This window comes from Salarias fasciatus, chromosome 18 (genome assembly GCF_902148845.1).
Source record: "Salarias fasciatus chromosome 18, fSalaFa1.1, whole genome shotgun sequence".
Lineage (NCBI taxonomy): Eukaryota > Metazoa > Chordata > Actinopteri > Blenniiformes > Blenniidae > Salarias > Salarias fasciatus.
In genome coordinates this window covers 26,140,006-26,159,257 of record NC_043762.1, presented here as the reverse complement: position 1 = coordinate 26,159,257, position 19,252 = coordinate 26,140,006, and the positions used below count along the sequence as shown (strand labels likewise).

At 42.9% G+C, this 19,252-nt stretch overlaps 1 protein-coding gene across 1 annotated transcript in view; it reads right to left on the bottom strand.

The window, feature by feature from the left end:
• Positions 1-19,252, bottom strand: part of LOC115405205 (cadherin-6-like) — a 109,166-nt gene that overhangs the window by 8,255 nt on the left and 81,659 nt on the right. Inside the window, exons 8-11 of the mRNA XM_030114709.1 lie at positions 18,872-19,008; positions 16,969-17,090; positions 830-947; positions 302-553 (exon numbers count right to left, since the gene is read on the bottom strand). Coding sequence (XP_029970569.1) covers positions 302-553; positions 830-947; positions 16,969-17,090; positions 18,872-19,008 — 629 coding nt within the window. The remainder of the gene's footprint in view (positions 1-301; positions 554-829; positions 948-16,968; positions 17,091-18,871; positions 19,009-19,252) is intronic.

Genomic DNA, 19,252 nt, shown 5'->3' with positions numbered 1-19,252 from the left:
ATTTCCACTTTTCCTCAAAGCAATATCACAGTTTTTCAGAGTTTCTCTAGTTTTTAGAGTAGTTAATCCTGGAATCGGCACGCTAAAAGAACACTGATTATGATTCAAGAATCGGTTTAAATCAAGGACTGGTTCTGAATGGAATCGTCACCTCAAAAATTTGAATTAAATCGCATCGTGAATCGTTTTTAAGGGTCAGACCCTGAGTTAGCACATCCAGCCACTAGTGGGTGCTGTCGTTTGTTTTTAAAATGAACTCGTATCTTCTGAGTGAAAAACCAGTGGAGGATCTGTTACTTACTCAGCAGGATGATGGCGCACAGCAGGATGGCGATGAGCGCCCCGGTGCTGAGGCCGGGCGAGCTGCTCAGGGCCTCGGCGTTGCACAGCTCCATGTTCCCCTCGCGGTCGCAGGTGCACACCCTGACGGTGAGGGTCCCGGTGCTGCTCTGCATGGGGTAGTCCCCGTCGGTGATGACCACGGGCACCAGGTAGACGCTCTGCAGCAGGCGGCTGTAGCTGGCTCGGCGAGTCAGGATGCCGGCGGTGTTGTCTGAGTCAGAGAGGGAATCGTTGTGAGAACGCCGCCACGGCGCGCGCTCCGTCTGACACCGAGTCACGCAGCAGAGGTGTGAATACAAATCACTTTATTAGCAGGTTGCGGGGAGAAACGTGGGCGCGTCGCAACCCGGGTGACTCATCCCACCTCGCCGGGGAGACAAGGCGTGGGGAGGAATCCAGTTTCTCGGTTTTACCGAGAGAAAAGTTTTCTAAACGGCAAATTGAGACGGTAGAATGAACTGCTGCCCGCCTGAGTCAGGCGCCATACCTCCATTGTCCCGGACCGTGAAGTTGCTGCGGTGGTTCCCCTCGGACGCCAGGCTGAAGAAGAACTTGTGTCCCGCCGACGGCTCGTCGGCGTCCACGGCGCTCACCGTCTGGATCCGCTGCGGGAGACAAGCGGCCCTCCGTTAACGCCGGCGTCCCGGCAGGTTTAAGTTAAGAGCGTTCGGCGAGCGGAGAGCGGCTGGCGGGGTTCGAGCGGCCGCTGGGGGCCCCGGTTGCACGTTACCCTCCCCGCTGTCTGCCAAAACTCAACAGATTGGGATATTATCAGGATCACTGCTGTCTGAGCGAAATAAGCCCGCAGCCTTTCTGTCAACAGCACAGCTCATAAAATCATATATTGCAGTGGAATAGGACAGTACACAGGCGAGCGGCTCGCTTTACTGAATCAGAGGCAGCAACACCCGGTTCAATGAAATGAAACATCCGATTCTTTACTCAGGATACGCTCCTCATATGGCCAGTTTCTCATACAGTCTAAATGGATGCTCTTCTCTTTTATTGCTTTAGAAATAGAAACCAATGGAGCAATACACCTCAAAAGACTGAGAGAGAGGAAAAATACAGACTCATTGTCAGAAAATATAAGTAAAAGGCTAAATATTGACCCTTTTAAAAGTGACTGACCCAATTCAACGGCGGCGGAGTCGACCGGAGTCTCACACTAAGTGCAGACGGAGTCATTGTGTCTCAGTGAATGAAGGATAAAGACGGTTTCATGAGGTTTCATTCTTCCTGATGCAAGGAAGAATACAAACGGTTCTAAAGGTGATTGAAAAGTGAAGTCGGGATGCGTTTGATAGCGAAACTGAACATTTCTGTCATTAAGAAATGGAAGGAGAAGAGTTCACATTGCTGTTGGGCCAGTTTTGGGCCATAGGCCTCATGTCTGATACCCCTGATACAGACTTTACATGCATATTTTTTTTAACATTTCCCATCAGAGTGAAGCTCCTGCTTCCTCTATTTGTTCTTCTTTTTTTTTTTTTCTTCTATCTTTATAGCTCTGGAGCCGAACGCTGTTTTGCATGAGATGCAGGACGCTCCGTGGTGTAATTGCATTTGTTGATAAAATGAAGCCGTATACGGTGCGTGTTCTGCCTGTAAGGAGCTGAGTTCTGAGCTGAAGTGATGCCTGAGGCTCAAACCAATTCCATGATAAGAAACTTTTTATTTTATTTTTTTTTTATCAATCTGCAAAGAGGCTTAAAATTAAAAAGTAATCACTAAAGTTCTGAACTGTTTTTAAATTTGATGCCACCGTCAATTGCTTTGAGTTGCCGTTGACGTTTGTGTATCTGGAGTCAAGGAGCAGCCACAAAGGTGTGTGATATCAAAATTGTGTGCATTAGCACTAGGGGTGTCCTCAGATAGTCGACGATTCGACGATTCGTTCGAAGGGGCCTGATTCGACTGCCAATCACGCAGTCGAAGCATCGAAAAAATGTGATTATTAAACGAGGACCATTCCATTACAGCTGTATGGGGGTGCTGAATGACTGATTTTACATAGAAGTGCTTGGTTTTTTTCCCCAAATAAACATGATATAAAGCCTATTTGATATACATGTTAGCCTATCAAATATACTGTGGAAATATTTACTTAACTTGTAGTTTTATTCAATATTCTATCTATTTAGTGTCTGTGAATCAACCACCATGGTGAGTGGCACAATCCCATTTTGCGCAGAGCTCCGTCACAGAGCAGCATCTCGGTGGTGATTTGGCTTAAATTTAAAAGTCTTACAATGTCGGAAAAAACAGAACTTCAGACCAAGTCAAAGATGATCCAAAAAAAGTCAAATGCAGATTGTGTCCTTTCATATCACTTCACAACAACATGGCTTTCCACCTTAAACGGGTAAGTAGCCAGATAATTGGGCTATTAAAAGACGGTTCTGTTACTCAATTGTCATTTTTAATGCTGACTTTTATTTCGTTTAATTGTAATATTTTAGGTTATTATTATATTATTATTTTTATTTATCTAAAAGGCTAATTCTATTTAATTTACAACCCTGTCTCCACAAAATTACGTTCTGAGAAAACTAAACTGCATTCTCAAATACGTTTCAGAGGAACCTAGTTTGTCCCTTATTATGTTCGTCTTCAACATATCTTTTTTTTTTTTTTTTTCATTACGCTTGGTCTGAAACGGATTCTTTTCCTGCTTTTTCTTCATCGTGTTGGTGGGTAAAAATGAGCCTGTATATTCATCTGGGATGCATTTTACTCTTCTGAAAAGACATTATGTTTATTTACTCTTTTTTTAGTGATGTTTGAAGGTTCCATGCAGTCTTTTTCAACTTATTATTGCCGTTAATTATATGCACGCACACCTAGCTCTCACATTGTGTAGTGACGAGGGCTGTTTTGGAGCTAATAATTACCTCCTGATGTATTTCTAACATACCTGTTTTGGGGTTGTTGTTTTTTAAGAGCAGCTCCAACAAGATCTGCCACCAGAGAAGACAGCTGGAGCTTCTCCGACGCTGCACTGCGCGTCCTGATCACCATGGAAACCAAGACGCGGTTCTGCGGTCATCTGAAAGTGATTACAACATTATCGTTCTTCACTGTTGTTTATTTCTGATAAAATAAACGTGTATTTCCCCTTACAGCGGTCTGCATGCTCCTCGTTACTTCCACCTTACGACAAGTCCCAATATGAAACGACCACATGGCTCATTTATGATCCAAATATTAATTCATGGTCCAAGTTATGACCAAGATCTATATTTTAAAATCAAGTATCTCCTATTGGTCACGTAAATATTATCACGGAGAATCACGGACTGAAGGAGTGTTTTTTTTTTTTTTAATTTAACAGATCGCGTTGCTCCGAGAAGTTTGAGCACAAATACAATTCTCTGCATTAAATAATGACTTCAGGTAGACTTTCAAAACATAACAAAATCACTAAAATAGTTTCTGAAACAGATCAGAAGCCACAATATGAAACATTTAAAAAAAATGACTATCGAACGGAGAAGTCTCTAAATTATAATCTACACAATGCTTCTCTAGCAATAAATGTACATTTTTATCTTCATAGTTTCCACTCGGTTTATGGATGCGATCTGCAGTGTTTTTGTTTAAATGCGCAGTCTGTCTGTTTTGTCTTCTAAAATGCCGCCCCGCTGGTTGCTAGGCTGTTGCTATGGACTCTGAACTCTGACCCGGAAGTACGTCACGGACTGATTTTTTTTTTTAAACGGAGCGAGTTTTTGATCTTGAACTAATTATATTTGTCTACAAATACGCTTCTGTGCATTATATAACAAGTTCTGTTTAATTTTAAGAGTAATATTTATTTTGAATCAGATGTGTGTTTTCATCTTCATACATTTGCTGAAACAAGTTTGTTATAAATAAAGCAATCATTAAATCGATCACTCTGTCTGCAGTTATGTGTTATAACATTAAGATCAAACTTTTTTAACTGTTTTAATAGTATTCCAGTAGATTATGAAGTATTGACGTAACGACAACGAAGAAGAAAAGGGTGACAAATCAACTCATTTCTTGAAGATAGATAGAACTTTATTCATACCTTTGGTGGGACCTGACGATAAAAGTCGATCTAAAAGCAGCACAACACCAGCGTCACGTGCGCGTGTGCAGAGGAGAAGTCGCTCCATCATGAAAAATTGACTGTTATGAGCTGTTAACATGGTTAGTGTGTGATTACCTCACGAAAACTTCTTTTGGTTGATGTTTCTCTTCATTCATGCGTATTTGAGTATTCTGTAAGAATAATTAGTGCAAGCTCGAGCTCCCTTCACACGACTGATGTGCAGCATGTTGGCGTACTTCAGCACGAAGGAGAACCTCTCAACACAGATGTGCTGCACTAGATCCACCAGACGGAGCTGCAGAGGCCTTCTCTCCAACTTCAGTGTAAAATACACACTGCAAGGCCTGTTTCTTTCTTTCTTCATGCTGTGAGAGCTGGATTATTGTCAGACAGTCCTCTAGAGGTGCCCCACAAGGTCATTAAACCCTCTGAGGCCTCGCTGAGACATGAAGCCTGTTATGACCTTTGACCTCTGTTGCTCTATTGCTCTTATTTGACCTCCACAGCAGATACAGACCTAAAACTTGAACTGCGAGGCCTCTGGGAGCTATAAAATCGTGACCTGTTGGACTTTTTTCATAAGCTCCTCCCAAACAGGAAGTAGCTTCAGGAAGGAAGTGGGGCTTCCAAATTCTACATATGACTTTCTGGCAGAAGTGTGAACACATCCCACAAATCTCAGCTTATTTGGAGCAAATCTGACCAAATGATGATGCTTTTTTGATTCTTTTAACTGGACACTGCGGCGCCCTGTATGGGCAGCAGAAAGGACTTGATGGAGTTAAACCACCGCAGATATGATCCTGAGGGAAAACAGAAGAACATACTAACATTTCAACTTCCTAAATTGAATGGACTTTATCAGCTGATGACACTGGGGGAATCAGAGTCTGTGACCTTTACCCTCTCAGAGCCTTTGTGAGCAGTCTGGAGGATCAAATCCATGTTCTGATATAAAATGTTCGTCACAGTGTCCAGTTAAAAGAATCAATTAAGCATCATCATTTGGTCAGATTTGCTTTATTTGGCAAACTCTTTAGGCTTGATCTTCAGCTGATGATAAAGCCTCTCAGAGCCTTTGTAAGCAGTCTGGAGTCGGGATCAAATCAGAGGCCCGAGCGCTGTCTCAGACAAACCCCAACTCCAATAAGCAGCTCCTCAAACCCTGGCAAAGTGTTCTCCTAAACTCCCCTCCTACAATTTCAATTTTCTGGGTAGAAAGGCAACATTTTATATCAGAACCTGGATTTGATCCTCCAGACTGCTCACAAAGGCTCTGAGAGGGTAAAGGTCACAGACTCTGATTCCCCCAGTGTCATCAGCTGATAAAGTCATTTCCATTCAACTTAGGAAGTTGAAATGTTAGTGTGTTCTTCTGTCTTCCCTCAGGATCACATCTGCGGTGGTTTAACTCCATCAAGTCCTTTCTGCTGCCCATACAGGGCGCCGCAGTGTCCAGTTAAAAGAATCAATAAAGCATCATCATTTGGTCAGATTTGCTCCAAATAAGCTGAGATTTGTGTGATGTGTTCACACTTCTGCCAGAAAGTCATATGTAGAATTTGGAAGCCCCACTTCCTTCCTGAAGCTACTTCCTGTTTGGGAGGAGCTTATGAAAAAAGTCCAACAGGTCACGATTTTATAGCTCCCAGAGGCCTCGCAGTTCAAGTTTTAGGTCTGTATCTGCTGTGGAGGTCAAATAAGAGCAATAGAGCAACAGAGGTCAAAGGTCATAACAGGCTTCATGTCTCAGCGAGGCCTCAGAGGGTTTAATGACCTTGTGGGGCACCTCTAGAGGACTGTCTGACAATAATCCAGCTCTCACAGCATGAAGAAAGAAAGAAACAGGCCTTGCAGTGTGTATTTTACACTGAAGTTGGAGAGAAGGCCTCTGCAGCTCCGTCTGGTGGATCCAGTGCAGCACATCTGTGTTGAGAGGTTCTCCTTCGTGCTGAAGTACGCCACCATGCTGCACATCAGTCGTGTGAAGGGAGCTAGAGTTTGCACTAATTATTCTTACAGAATACTCAAATACGCATGAATGAAGAGAACATCAATCAAAAAGAAGTTTTTGTGAGCCAATCACACACTAACCATGTTAACAGCTCATAACGGTCCATCCATCCTCAGTAACACCAGGCACCCTCTACATGAGACTCTGTCTGCTCAGAGCAGCCACAGGTCAGACCGTCTCCTCTCAGTGCGCTGTAGGACGGAGCGCTTTAGGAGATCATTCATTCCTGCTGCCATTCGATTTTATAAAGAGCACTGTTAATGTAACATTATGTGCTGGGGTTTGTACACGGGATTCTTCTTTTTTTTTCTGTTGTTTTTAAATGCTATTTTTTATTATTCTGTGCTGTTTTATGTGTTGCTACTGAATGACCCTTGAATTTCCCTATGTGGGGATTAATAAAAGTATCTATCTAAAAGTCAATTTTTCAGGATTGGGCTCCTTCTCCTCTGCACACGCGCACGTGACGCTGGTGTTGTGCTGCTTTTAGATCGACTTTTATCGTCAGGTCCCACCAAAGGTATGAATAAAGTTCTATCTATCTTCAAGAAATGAGTCGATTTGTCACCCTTTTCTTCTTTGTTGTCGTTACGTCAATACTTCATAATCTACTGGAATACTATTAAAACAGTTAAAAAAGTTTGATCTTAATGTTATAACACATAACTGCAGACAGAGTGATCGATTTAATGATTGCTTTATTTATAACAAACTTGTTTCAGCAAATGTATGAAGATGAAAACACACATCTGATTCAAAATAAATATTACTCTTAAAATTAAACAGAACTTGTTATATAATGCACAGAAGCGTATTTGTAGACAAATATAATTAGTTTAAGATCAAAAACTCGCTCCGTTTAAAAAAAAAATCAGTCCGTGACGTACTTCCGGGTCAGAGTTCAGAGTCCATAGCAACAGCCTAGCAACCAGCGGGGCGGCATTTTAGAAGACAAAACAGACAGACTGCGCATTTAAACAAAAACACTGCAGATCGCATCCATAAACCGAGTGGAAACTATGAAGATAAAAATGTACATTTATTGCTAGAGAAGCATTGTGTAGATTATAATTTAGAGACTTCTCCGTTCGATAGTCATTTTTTTTAAATGTTTCATATTGTGGCTTCTGATCTGTTTCAGAAACTATTTTAGTGATTTTGTTATGTTTTGAAAGTCTACCTGAAGTCATTATTTAATGCAGAGAATTGTATTTGTGCTCAAACTTCTCGGAGCAACGCGATCTGTTAAATTAAAAAAAAAAAAAACACTCCTTCAGTCCGTGATTCTCCGTGATAATATTTACGTGACCAATAGGAGATACTTGATTTTAAAATATAGATCTTGGTCATAACTTGGACCATGAATTAATATTTGGATCATAAATGAGCCATGTGGTCGTTTCATATTGGGACTTGTCGTAAGGTGGAAGTAACGAGGAGCATGCAGACCGCTGTAAGGGGAAATACACGTTTATTTTATCAGAAATAAACAACAGTGAAGAACGATAATGTTGTAATCACTTTCAGATGACCGCAGAACCGCGTCTTGGTTTCCATGGTGATCAGGACGCGCAGTGCAGCGTCGGAGAAGCTCCAGCTGTCTTCTCTGGTGGCAGATCTTGTTGGAGCTGCTCTTAAAAAACAACAACCCCAAAACAGGTATGTTAGAAATACATCAGGAGGTAATTATTAGCTCCAAAACAGCCCTCGTCACTACACAATGTGAGAGCTAGGTGTGCGTGCATATAATTAACGGCAATAATAAGTTGAAAAAGACTGCATGGAACCTTCAAACATCACTAAAAAAAGAGTAAATAAACATAATGTCTTTTCAGAAGAGTAAAATGCATCCCAGATGAATATACAGGCTCATTTTTACCCACCAACACGATGAAGAAAAAGCAGGAAAAGAATCCGTTTCAGACCAAGCGTAATGAAAAAAAAAAAAAAAGATATGTTGAAGACGAACATAATAAGGGACAAACTAGGTTCCTCTGAAACGTATTTGAGAATGCAGTTTAGTTTTCTCAGAACGTAATTTTGTGGAGACAGGGTTGTTAATTTAGTGTTTGTTTTTGCATGGATGTTGCGCTGCGAAACGGACTGACACAGTGCAATTAAGCCTATTTCATTTAATTTGAGCAGATAATGTGAGAAACTGTTTAGCCAAAACATGTGAGCTTATCTGCAGAGATTATAGATACAAATAAATAACATGCTTTAGCCCGTTTGTTAGAAGAGGGTTTGGTTCTGGTCATTTGAACTATACTTCATTTGTTTGATGTTTAGAGTTACCGACACTTTGTTCCAGTCTGTGTTTCAGTGTGTAGGGAAAAAGGAAGTGTTGTTTTACCTGCGCTGTTTTTTTTTTTTTTTTTTAATTATTTGTATTTTTTATTATTATTAGTGCAATCAGGGCCGGCTGTGGGTATAGGCGCCCCGACGCTCCGTGTGCTGTGTGAGCACCGCTCTGCATTGTGCTGCGCTGCTCTGACTCCCAGTGTAGGCACGCTCTGCAGCAGCACCCCCCCCCCCCCCCCCCCCCCCCCCCCCCCCCCCCCCCCCCACTCCGCCAAACAAGATGATAGATTCGACTATCAGTCGACTATTGGCAGAATCGGACGAATCAGATTCGACTATGGAAATTCTTAGTCGGGGACACCTCTAATTAGCACACAATTTCGATATCACACACCTTTGTGGCTGCTCGCTCAAACAACTGATTTATTAAAAACCTTCCAAGCTTTGGAAAACTGTGGCTATTGCCATCATGACTATACTCACTTTTTTTGTTTCTGAGCTCCTACTTTTTGCCAATTATAACAATCTGGTTGAGGAAGTTATATAATCATCAGCTGGAGCGATTAAATAACACCGAAGCTTCCCCCCCCCCCACATCCGAATCGATCATGTCTTTGCGGTCCTTCAGCATGTTCGTCCGATTCATGTTGAAGTGCAACAAAACACCTCCTTTCAGAGCAAAACAATGAGTGTTGGGATCGTTCAGAGCTGATGAATGAAAAGGGAAGGAGGAGGATTACTGTACGGCAGCAGCAGCAGCAGCAGAGTGACGACTCTGTGCTTCTCCCCACAGCGTCGACACGTCGCCGCCGGGATCCACTGCAGCTGAGCGAGATCAAGACGAGCACAGCTGCTGTCGGCTGAGCAACAAGCATCTGACAAACTTTTTTTTTTTATGCTGCAGCTACCTCTCAAATCTACAGGGGGGGAAGGAGGAGGAGAGGCTCACACTCCCAGGATAGATTTCGGGCGGGGAATCGCTTTGGAGAGCAGGAAAGCTGACGGCGGCTGGATGGGATTGTGTGTGGAGCTCACCGTCACGTTCAGGAACGGGGAGGAGAGCAACGTGCACTGAGAGCTTCGATTAAAACACACGTATAATGGAGAACAGCATTAATCCAAGGATCACAGCGAAAATGACAGAGCTCACATCACTGTGAACACAAACGAAAGAGAATCCTGATTTTAGAAAGTTGGGACATGTTGATAAGACTTTCCCGGAATCTGAATGCATGATGGTATAATGATGACTACGCTCACCCAACAGTGAGAATAATAGGTCATGTCCATGCCACGTTTCAACTAAAAAACGCTGTTTTTGAATGTTTTGTTTTACAAACTGCAACATCATGAAATCCATGTCGTGCTCATTCCAGGCCAACAGTGGGCGCTGTTGATTGTTCATGTCATGAAACCACACACACGTGCACGCACAGAGCAGCCATTGCTAATGTTTATGGCTGCAGGACATCTATTTAGGTGAATGTAATGACCCATACATGCAGTGTGACGGACTGGTGCTCTCGCTCTTTTTAAAGAAGACATTCATCGACCACAGTTTGAGAAGCACCGTAAGAAAGCGAAGGCCTCAGGAGCTCATCTAATAACCACTGTCCGTGAGCACAGTTCATCTCTACGTTTATAAATACAAGTTCGGTCTTCACCACGCAGAGAAGAAAGCAGATAGAAACAAAACGCTGCTGTGTACTGCAAATAAAGTGTTTGTGGAAATCATGGACAGAGAGCATCCAGCTTGTTATCAGGGCACAGTTCAAAAGCCAGAATATGTGAGGATATGGAGGGTACATGCGATGAGTGCCATAACATGAGTGATCTGCATACGTGTGAAGACTCACACACTGATGCTGAACCAATTTACAGGCTTTAAAGCAACACTGCTTCAGAGACCCTCGAGCTCGTTTCCATAAGGAATTAAAAACAGTTCTCCACACAAAGAAACTGGTTTCTAGAAAGATCTGCCTGCAGCTGAATATCTGCCATCAACTGAGATCATTTAAAAAAAAAGTTTACCTAAACTCTTGGTAAAATCCTATATTAAATATTTGAAGTAAAACACAGGTTTATTTTAATTCCTCCAGAGAAAATTAAAGAGCATTGAATAGGCAACTAAACAACTTTTTATAATTAATGCTGCTTCCAACACAGTCATCACACTCTCCTGACTGTCTCTTAGCAGTCTGGCAAGTTATGCATCTTATATTAGGAAGCATTTTACATTATATTGACACACATGTCAGACCACCAGATGTCACTGTACGACAACAGAACGCTGCTACAGTAACACCGAACCCTCTGTTAATGTAACTGACTGACACAGCAAGAAAATCTGGGGAACAGAATTTAAAAAGAAAAGTTCAAAGTGTCTGAGAAACCTACGGGTTGTGAGTAGTTTTATAGCTGAGTAATGTTAATGGTGGATTTTTCTCTGAAAGCATGTGTGCGTGGTTTCATTACAAAAACAAACAACAGTGCCAACTAATGGTGTGGCATGCTAACTAGATAATTTCAAGTGTTTTTGTCATTTGTGTATAAACAGAAGTGGTTTTCAAATAATTGCTGTGAAACATAAAACTTGTGTGAAACTGAAAATGCAAAAATCATGTTTTCATTTGTTTATTGAAAGTAGATTTTTTTGACAATCGTGCAAATTAAATCAAAGTTAAATCTGAGAAGGTTTAAGATTTTTCTCATTTCACGATCTCAGAGGACGAGGTTACCTCAGGAACACACAGATGGACTTAAATCTGACCAGATGCACTTTTGATGCGCGACTTCTCCAAACTTCTGGCGGTAGACGCCTTTTGACTTTGATCTGAACTCAAAGAAAAGGTATTGAGGTTCGATATCCAATTCCAGGCAGCGTGATGATTTGTTTTTGATTTGAACTTGAAGAATTCCAACCCAAAAGTCAGATATCGCATATGAAAGGCTTTCGCCGCCTGCTCAACTTTTCCAATCTCTGTACTTTCACCCGGCAGCCATTGGTTTGACTATTGCTCCGATCAATATTTATATATCTGCAGTGGATCAAATGAGTGTGTGAGTTAAAACGGGCAGCTCGAAGGGCGCGTTTACCACCTCAGGAGTGAGATTTAGAGATAGGCTTTAAATAATGCAGGGTGGGGGCTGTGGGTGGGTGGAGCGGCTCTCCAGGGGGGCTGCCTGTTCCCGATTTGTTTCTTCTTTTTTTTTTTTTTTTAAACTTATTAACCAGAATCTTATTTAATTGAATGGGAGGTACTTACCGGGAGATTAAAGGCTTCAGCGAAGATCAGTGCCAATAACGCACACATGTGCACATGTACACTAAAACAAATCCGGATCCCCGGTGAGGCAGAGGAGGAGATCCGGCGAACAAATACTGATGATTAACACTGACGGACGGATGAAAGGCCGGGGGAATTAAGGGATGAAGAGACGGGCGGCTGACGGAGAGAAACGGGTGGCGGGGAGCCAACGCCACAATGACGCGGCAAAGCAGAGCAGTGCGCCTCGTTCGGTTTTGTTGTGCTGTATTTTACCCGTTGCTCTGGCAGATTGGGGTTTCTCTCCCTCCGAGAGCCGTACGCCGTAAAAGCTGAAATCTACCGTCAACACCCATGACAGATTAGCATGTCAGCTCCCACAAAAGAGGAACCCAAGCAGTCTCCAGAAGCGCAACCAATCAGTGTGTGCGAGTGCGTGTTGGCATTATCAACACACTGTGCTTTAATCACATTAGTCGAACCCCCATACAGTATGTGATAAATCATATCAAGTGGTATTACAGCGGCGTACAACCACTCCGAGCGCGCTCTGAAACGTTGAGATTTAGATTTTTTTGATGGATAAAATGTGATTACAGCGGTGCGACACAAATCAAAGCCACTCACACCCCGGACACCCACATCGGTCAATCAGGACGCAGAGGGGCGCAAATTAAAAAGCGCTGGTGGAACTACTGGAAATGGCTCACAGGGAGTCACTAAAAGCCAATAACACGTCTGACCTCTGCTGCCCCGGTCAGATGAAAACAACATGACTGGAATCAGCAGCTCCGGCTCTACCGGGCTGAATCTGTGATTCAACCTGCTACTATCAAGCTGTTATTTAGCTTTCTGTTCGAGGAGTGAGAGGATTCAGTCAGTGGATTTGCATGTTCTTTCTATGCGTACATGGTTCTGCTGCAGGTTCTCCGGTTCCCACAGTCCAAAAATATACACTGTTGGTTTGAAATCGTTGAACGGTGTGAATGTGAACAACTGTCCCTCTCTCTGTTGGGCCTATGATGGAATGGGGCTTTTTTTGGGAGAACAAAGCCAGTTGTGATCAGAAGAGTTCAACCTCCTAAATGTTAGGACAGTGATTGGCTAGTATTGATTCGATTGGTTAATGTCTTTGTTTACTGTGCAGTCTGAGAGCTGAGGAGCCAATCAGAGGTAGATGTGACAATGAGCAACTACTATGGAAGCAGAGTAGCTTGACATGCCACAGTTTCTGAAAAATGACATTCCTGGGATGCCTGAAAGAAGATAATAAATGGAAGATTGAATTATGTTCTGCACCATCATACAACATTTTCAGTAGTACCTCATGAAAAACTCACAATTAGACAGAAGTACATGGGTTACTTTTATCATGACTTCATAGCTTTTTTTTTGCCGTTCTGTAACTTCCTAACAGGGACTCTGGTTCGAGACTATTTTCAAGGTTTGGATGATTCTTGTCCAAAATCACTAAAGTAGCTTCTACTCATGGAGGATGCTCTCCAAGTGTTTTTACTTCATTCCATGTATCTAATCTTATCAACTGTTGGACGTGCGGAGATATGAAATCTGTTTCTAAAGGGGTCAGGCGTCTCGCTTGCGGCTGATTCCGCACAAATGCCGCATTCTTCTGTTGATAAAAGGGGATTATCGGCTCGGTTTACCCTCTTGCGCCTGGCACGTCCTGTAAGTGATTCAGAAAAAGCACATCGCTGCACAATAACTCCAGCACCACCTGCTCTGCGCCGGCTGCACAGCCGGCCCAGGCTCGGCACTGGATGTCATTCAAGTTCAGCGCTGCACAGTCAAATCATGTCACACAGCAGCCAGCTCGTGAGTTACGGGCAAACAGCTCCATTATTTCATGGCCCATGTTTATTTAAAGCCCAAAGGACTGGCCGTCATCTTCAAATGGAAATCAGATTTGTAGCAGAATCGAACCCTGTGTCCAACTTTTGGTCTTTTTTTTTTTTTTTTTTGCGGTTCATTGCAAATGTGGGGAGGTTTTAAGCAGCCTGCTGGCTCAATCACCTTCTGCAAATAACACCGTGCACATGGTGAGTATTATGTAACCGGGCCCCAGCCTTTATCAGCAGTATTTATGCTCCGACAGAAGTGAACGCCAGATGGCTCCCGTCACAACTGGCTTTATCACAGCTGGTCATTAGCAAGACGAGACGGAGACCGCTCCGCCGAGACGCCGGCTTAGATTTGTCTTTCTTAACAACCTCATTTTTTTCGATATAGTTAGGTCTTTTTGAGGGAAAAGCTAAGATTGTTTATAAGGGAGGTTTAAGAGGCTTTATAGTAATGAAGTGTGTGTGGATTATTTGGAACGGCTGCTTCAGGATCAGGCCAGTGCTACTGGAGCAAGATCCAGAACAAGACACCAGATCAGCAAAACACCATCAGGACATTCAGGATGGAAGGAATGTTGCTGAATGACGGCAAAGTTTCAGGTAATTCCACTGTGTGTAATGGTTTGTTGGAGGCGGGTTAAATGTAGCACAAGGTCAAATGCCACTAGAGTCATCCAGAAGCACGACCCAAACCAGGATCGGTCTTCTACTGTCCACTAACCCCAACCGGAGCATCCGAAAGTCTTCACCCCCTGAATGTCCATCCTTCTATATTACTCTGATGAATTTTCCAAACAACATCTGACACAGCAGATATTATGTCCAGCGTTATCATCAATTTAAAACTCAAACATTCTATCATGCAAAGCTAACAACATTGGTATATCCCAAAGTTTCATCCAGTTTAGCAGCACTTTTCTTTGGTTTCGGTTCGGCGCTCGTCATGTTAAACAATATGAGCGAGCTGCGCGTACGCGGCATACATTCCTTCAGCAAAAAATCCTGAATCAAGCAAGAATGGGGAAACTTTTCACCTTCAAACTCCAACAGTTGGTTTCCTCAGTTCACAGAGTGTGAGGAGAAGAGCTGATGCAGCACAGCGGCACACGCGCTGCTGTCAAAACTTTTTCTCTCGCACTGAAAGCAGTATGCATTATTTACACTGAGGAAAATGTGCAGATTTCAACATTTTATCTGTTTCAATGCACAGCTGAAATGATGCCCTCTGTTTTTATTCACATTGTTATGGTCTCTGACCAGTTAATTGGGTCTGGAGGAAATCAGAAGACAACATGAGGCGTTAAAGCATCTCCCCTGATCACTATCAACCTGCTTCATTTCTAAAGTTGGTCCCACTCAGGTCTTCGCTTGTGCTTACTTAGGTACACAACAGGCTAAAATGTGCACAATACAGCATTTGACACCGTGCTGATTGCTATGATGGAGGACTTTAATTAACAGTTTTTGTAGCGGGAGCACTCTCCGATGAAAACTGCTTAAAACCGTGCGCTCCCAATCAATACCTTCCACACCGGCCAAAGAAAATCCACAGGCCGGCCAGGAAATTGCTTCTGGAGCACGAAGCCGGTTTCAGCGTCTTTCAGATGACGTTAGTGTTTCTTGTACGGGATTATTATGTTAATTTAAAATCTAATATAGTTTTTTCCTGGCAGTGCACCCCTGTCCTGTTCCACTCTGCGGTCTGTCTATCACGTCTCCCCGCAGAGGATCCCCGCTGGCGGAGGTGAAGCAATAATTAGCGGCTTCTCCACATAGCCTCGCAGCCGTGCTAATATTAATCAGGTGATTGCGGGGGAAATAAGCCGTGTTTAAAACAGGACTTAATAAAATTACCGTTTCTGTTTTTTTTTTTTTTTTTTGTTTTTCTTTTTGGAGGGACTTCCTCTGCCGGGAGCGTGAAGCCCGGCGTCGAACGCCTGATCTGCCCCGGAGAGGCACGTCTGCGATTAGCAACGGCGAATATTCATGGTACGACATGTTCAAGTAGCTGGCCGACACGTCAAACACAACCGGAAGCTCCGACGTTAATTCATACGTGGCCGAATTTAGTTCCCCAAATGAAAATGAGGCCTGATTTAAGCAGAGTTTGTTCTTGTTGGTGTTTTATAATATGCTAACAAGAGGTTAGCATAATTCTGGTTCATTCAACAGTGAAGCCGTTACATAAAAACTGTAACGACTCGGCCAAGATTCACATCTCCTTAAAGCTTCTGAAAACCCAACTTTATGAAATGCTCTGACTCCGTCTCCAAGGAAACTGCTTCGTTTTCCGTGTTCCTGCTGTTTCCGTGTGAATGGAGACCATTTTCAAACACAAAACCTTTTTGAAGCAAAAATTCTAAAACTATGTGTGTTCACTTGAAAGTTGTCATACAGACAGGGGCCTCACTGTGCTTCAATCTTTAAATAAAAAGTATTTCCTCTGACCATGAACTGCGAACTATTATAAGCTAATCAATGTATGAATTAAGATGTTTTGTAGTCTCATTTAGACGCATTAGAAAAAGCTGAAAATTCCAACGCTAAAAGCTGAATATTTACTGATGCATTCAATGTATTTAATGACAAAACACAAAAGAATTAAACTAATTTCAAAAATATAAATGCTAAATGCTGATTTTCAGGTTTTAGGACTTTTTTCTGCAACCAAGCCAAAACCCGCTGAATGACTTTCGGTTTTCTAATTCCTTGTTCCAGGTACGGTTTTATAATAGAACGTACATTGATGAGTGCCTAATGAGAGCAACGGTTAGCAGCGCCAGTATATTTAATTAATTTCTCCTTTTTCTCTTCAAGTCATTTTAACTTGGCACAAAACTTGATGACATTACTATCTATACCTTTTCAGACCGCGACATTCCAACATCATCGGACTTGTTTTGTTCAATAATTGCCGCCAAATTGTGAAAGCTGAATGAAAAAATGATTAAAATTGACATCGCTTGAGCACATTAAATGGCTCCACTGATGAAGCGAACGCCGCGACCCGACGGAGCCCTTTCATCGGGTAAAGGACAAACAACCCTGATGATCCTGACGGCTGATTGCTGATTGTCGTGTGACGTGTGGGCGGAGCCGCAGTACCTGGCCAGCCTTGGTCCTCTCGCACACGAAGGTTTCGTACACGGTGGCGAACGTCGGAGCGTTGTCATTGATGTCCAGCAGGCGGATGTAGACGGGGACGTGGCTGATTTGGCGGGGGTTATCTGGAGGGTGGACAGCAGGAAACATGCTTATCGCTGTGCTTCACTTCTGAATTCATCCACAGAAATCGAACCATTCAAGCGTAAGGCCACTCTGACATCCACTTTTTTCATCTCTTTTCAAAGTAAAACAGCTTTTGTTTTAAAATATTTGGACAATAAAGGAGGTTTGTGGGGAGCCTTCATGTATATAGTTTGCAGATGGAGTACAAATCAGCTTTAAGTCTTGCAATACCACTTTGTACCACAAGATGGTGTCACTAGTCACTTGCATGAAGCTGTGTCGACTCACTACTGCCACAAGACACGCAAAAGTGACATTATAGTTTTACACAAGTTTACTTTACAGCTGAGTTTAAAACAAACATGAAAAACAAATAAATGAAAACTCAGCTCGTATAATTGTTTTTTCCTCAGAGCCCTCTTCCAAGTAGACGGTCGAACAATTTTCACAGCATGTCTTGGTTAAAGCCCGGAAAGCAATCAGACCTCAGACTGAAGTTATTTGAAATTAATAGAGGCTAAAACCTGAAGAAAAATACATTGAGAAACAAAGGAATAATTTAAGACATCCCATTATATTCCCCTTATTTATTTTTTATAGTCTCTTTTTAATGATGGCCTCAGTTTCTCTCCTTGATTAAGAAAAAAAAAAAAAGTCATCTGTGTCCAACAGAGCCCCAGCACTTAGAAGAACAGCATGACCCAAAACTACATTTTTCTACTTGAAAACAAGAAGGAAATTAATGGGCATACAATGGTGCAGCTGGGTCACTCTGCTTTGTCTGCAGTTAATGACATCTCAGTTTGCTTCCTTATGTTTGCTCGAGAGTGAAATAAAGTCTTCTCTGGGTTTACTATCTCTTCCCACATTTCTATGTGGACCTTAGTACTGACTCTAGAATAAAAGTATCTAAAGGATGCGAACATTGACCACTAAATAAGGTTGACGTGTCAATGCAAAAACCCAGGATAGCTGGTGAAACGTGTGACGGAGAAACCTTTAAAATACTTCATTTTCTGTATTTGGCCTCGTTATTTCTGAGTGTGTATAGACTGATTGAGAGAGTAGTTTAGAGATACCTAAACTGGGATAAATGGATAAAACCACCAAACATGTAAACTCAACCCAAAGCTTTTGATTCTGATCTTTTCAGTGAAGAGTGCTCACCACTTCACCGCCACGCTGGTTTTCTTCCCACAACGTCCTCAAGACTTCACAATCAATCTCAGCATTAAGGTCGTACTGACTGTCTGAACCAATAATATCTTCTACAGCAGTCACAATCCAGCCAGCTTCATTTTTTTGTTTCAAATTTGAGGATAAAAAAGGTAAATATGCCAGATATAGTCGCCCCACTAACACATCTGTGTTAATTCCTCTCAAACAGAATCATGTTTTTCTGACTCATTAAAACACGTTTACGATCTGTCTGAGACCACACGGTGCTGGTGGAAAAAAAAACCTCAATCTTTGTTTGATTGAGCTTATTGAAGAAGCAGCGATAATCTCAGCAAACCTGAAAACCTATCAAGGCATCGAGATGAATAACCGCCAAGTGGAAAACTTCAGTAACTTCGGAGAAGTGACTCTATCGGTTCCCACGCAGAACCGCTGCAGATCTTATATGCGGCTCCTCAGCACTTGATACGGAGCTCTCCTCCTCGATAAGCGGCCGTGACTGATGCTCCGCAGCCAGACGTGTTGTCTGCCGTTCCTGCATTTGTTCTGCGCGTCGATATATGAGCAGATCGGAGGGTCCCGGGGGCGGCGCTGGACTTACTGAACTCTGTGGCGATGACTGAAATGTTATGCCAGGGATTCTCCTCCCGGTCCAGGCTTTTGAGCAGGAACACGGATCCGTTTCCCGGGTGGACGTTGAAGAGGCGGTCCATATCGGTGCGCCGATCGATGGAGTACCTGGAATGAGAGCGGCACAGGAGGGGGGGGGTGGGGGTTAAGACAAGTTAATCCAGCAGAAGAAGGGAAACTACAGTAACTCCTGCAGGCCGGAGACTCTCCGAATCCACGACCAGCGTGCACAGTGCAGCCCTGAGTAATTAAAGTCATCGGAGGAGCATTGCGAGCTCATTACTGCAGGCCGGATCTGCTGGGTGAAGCTGTTTCGCCTCCCGCAGGAGCGTCCCGGTTAAAATGTGCCAGT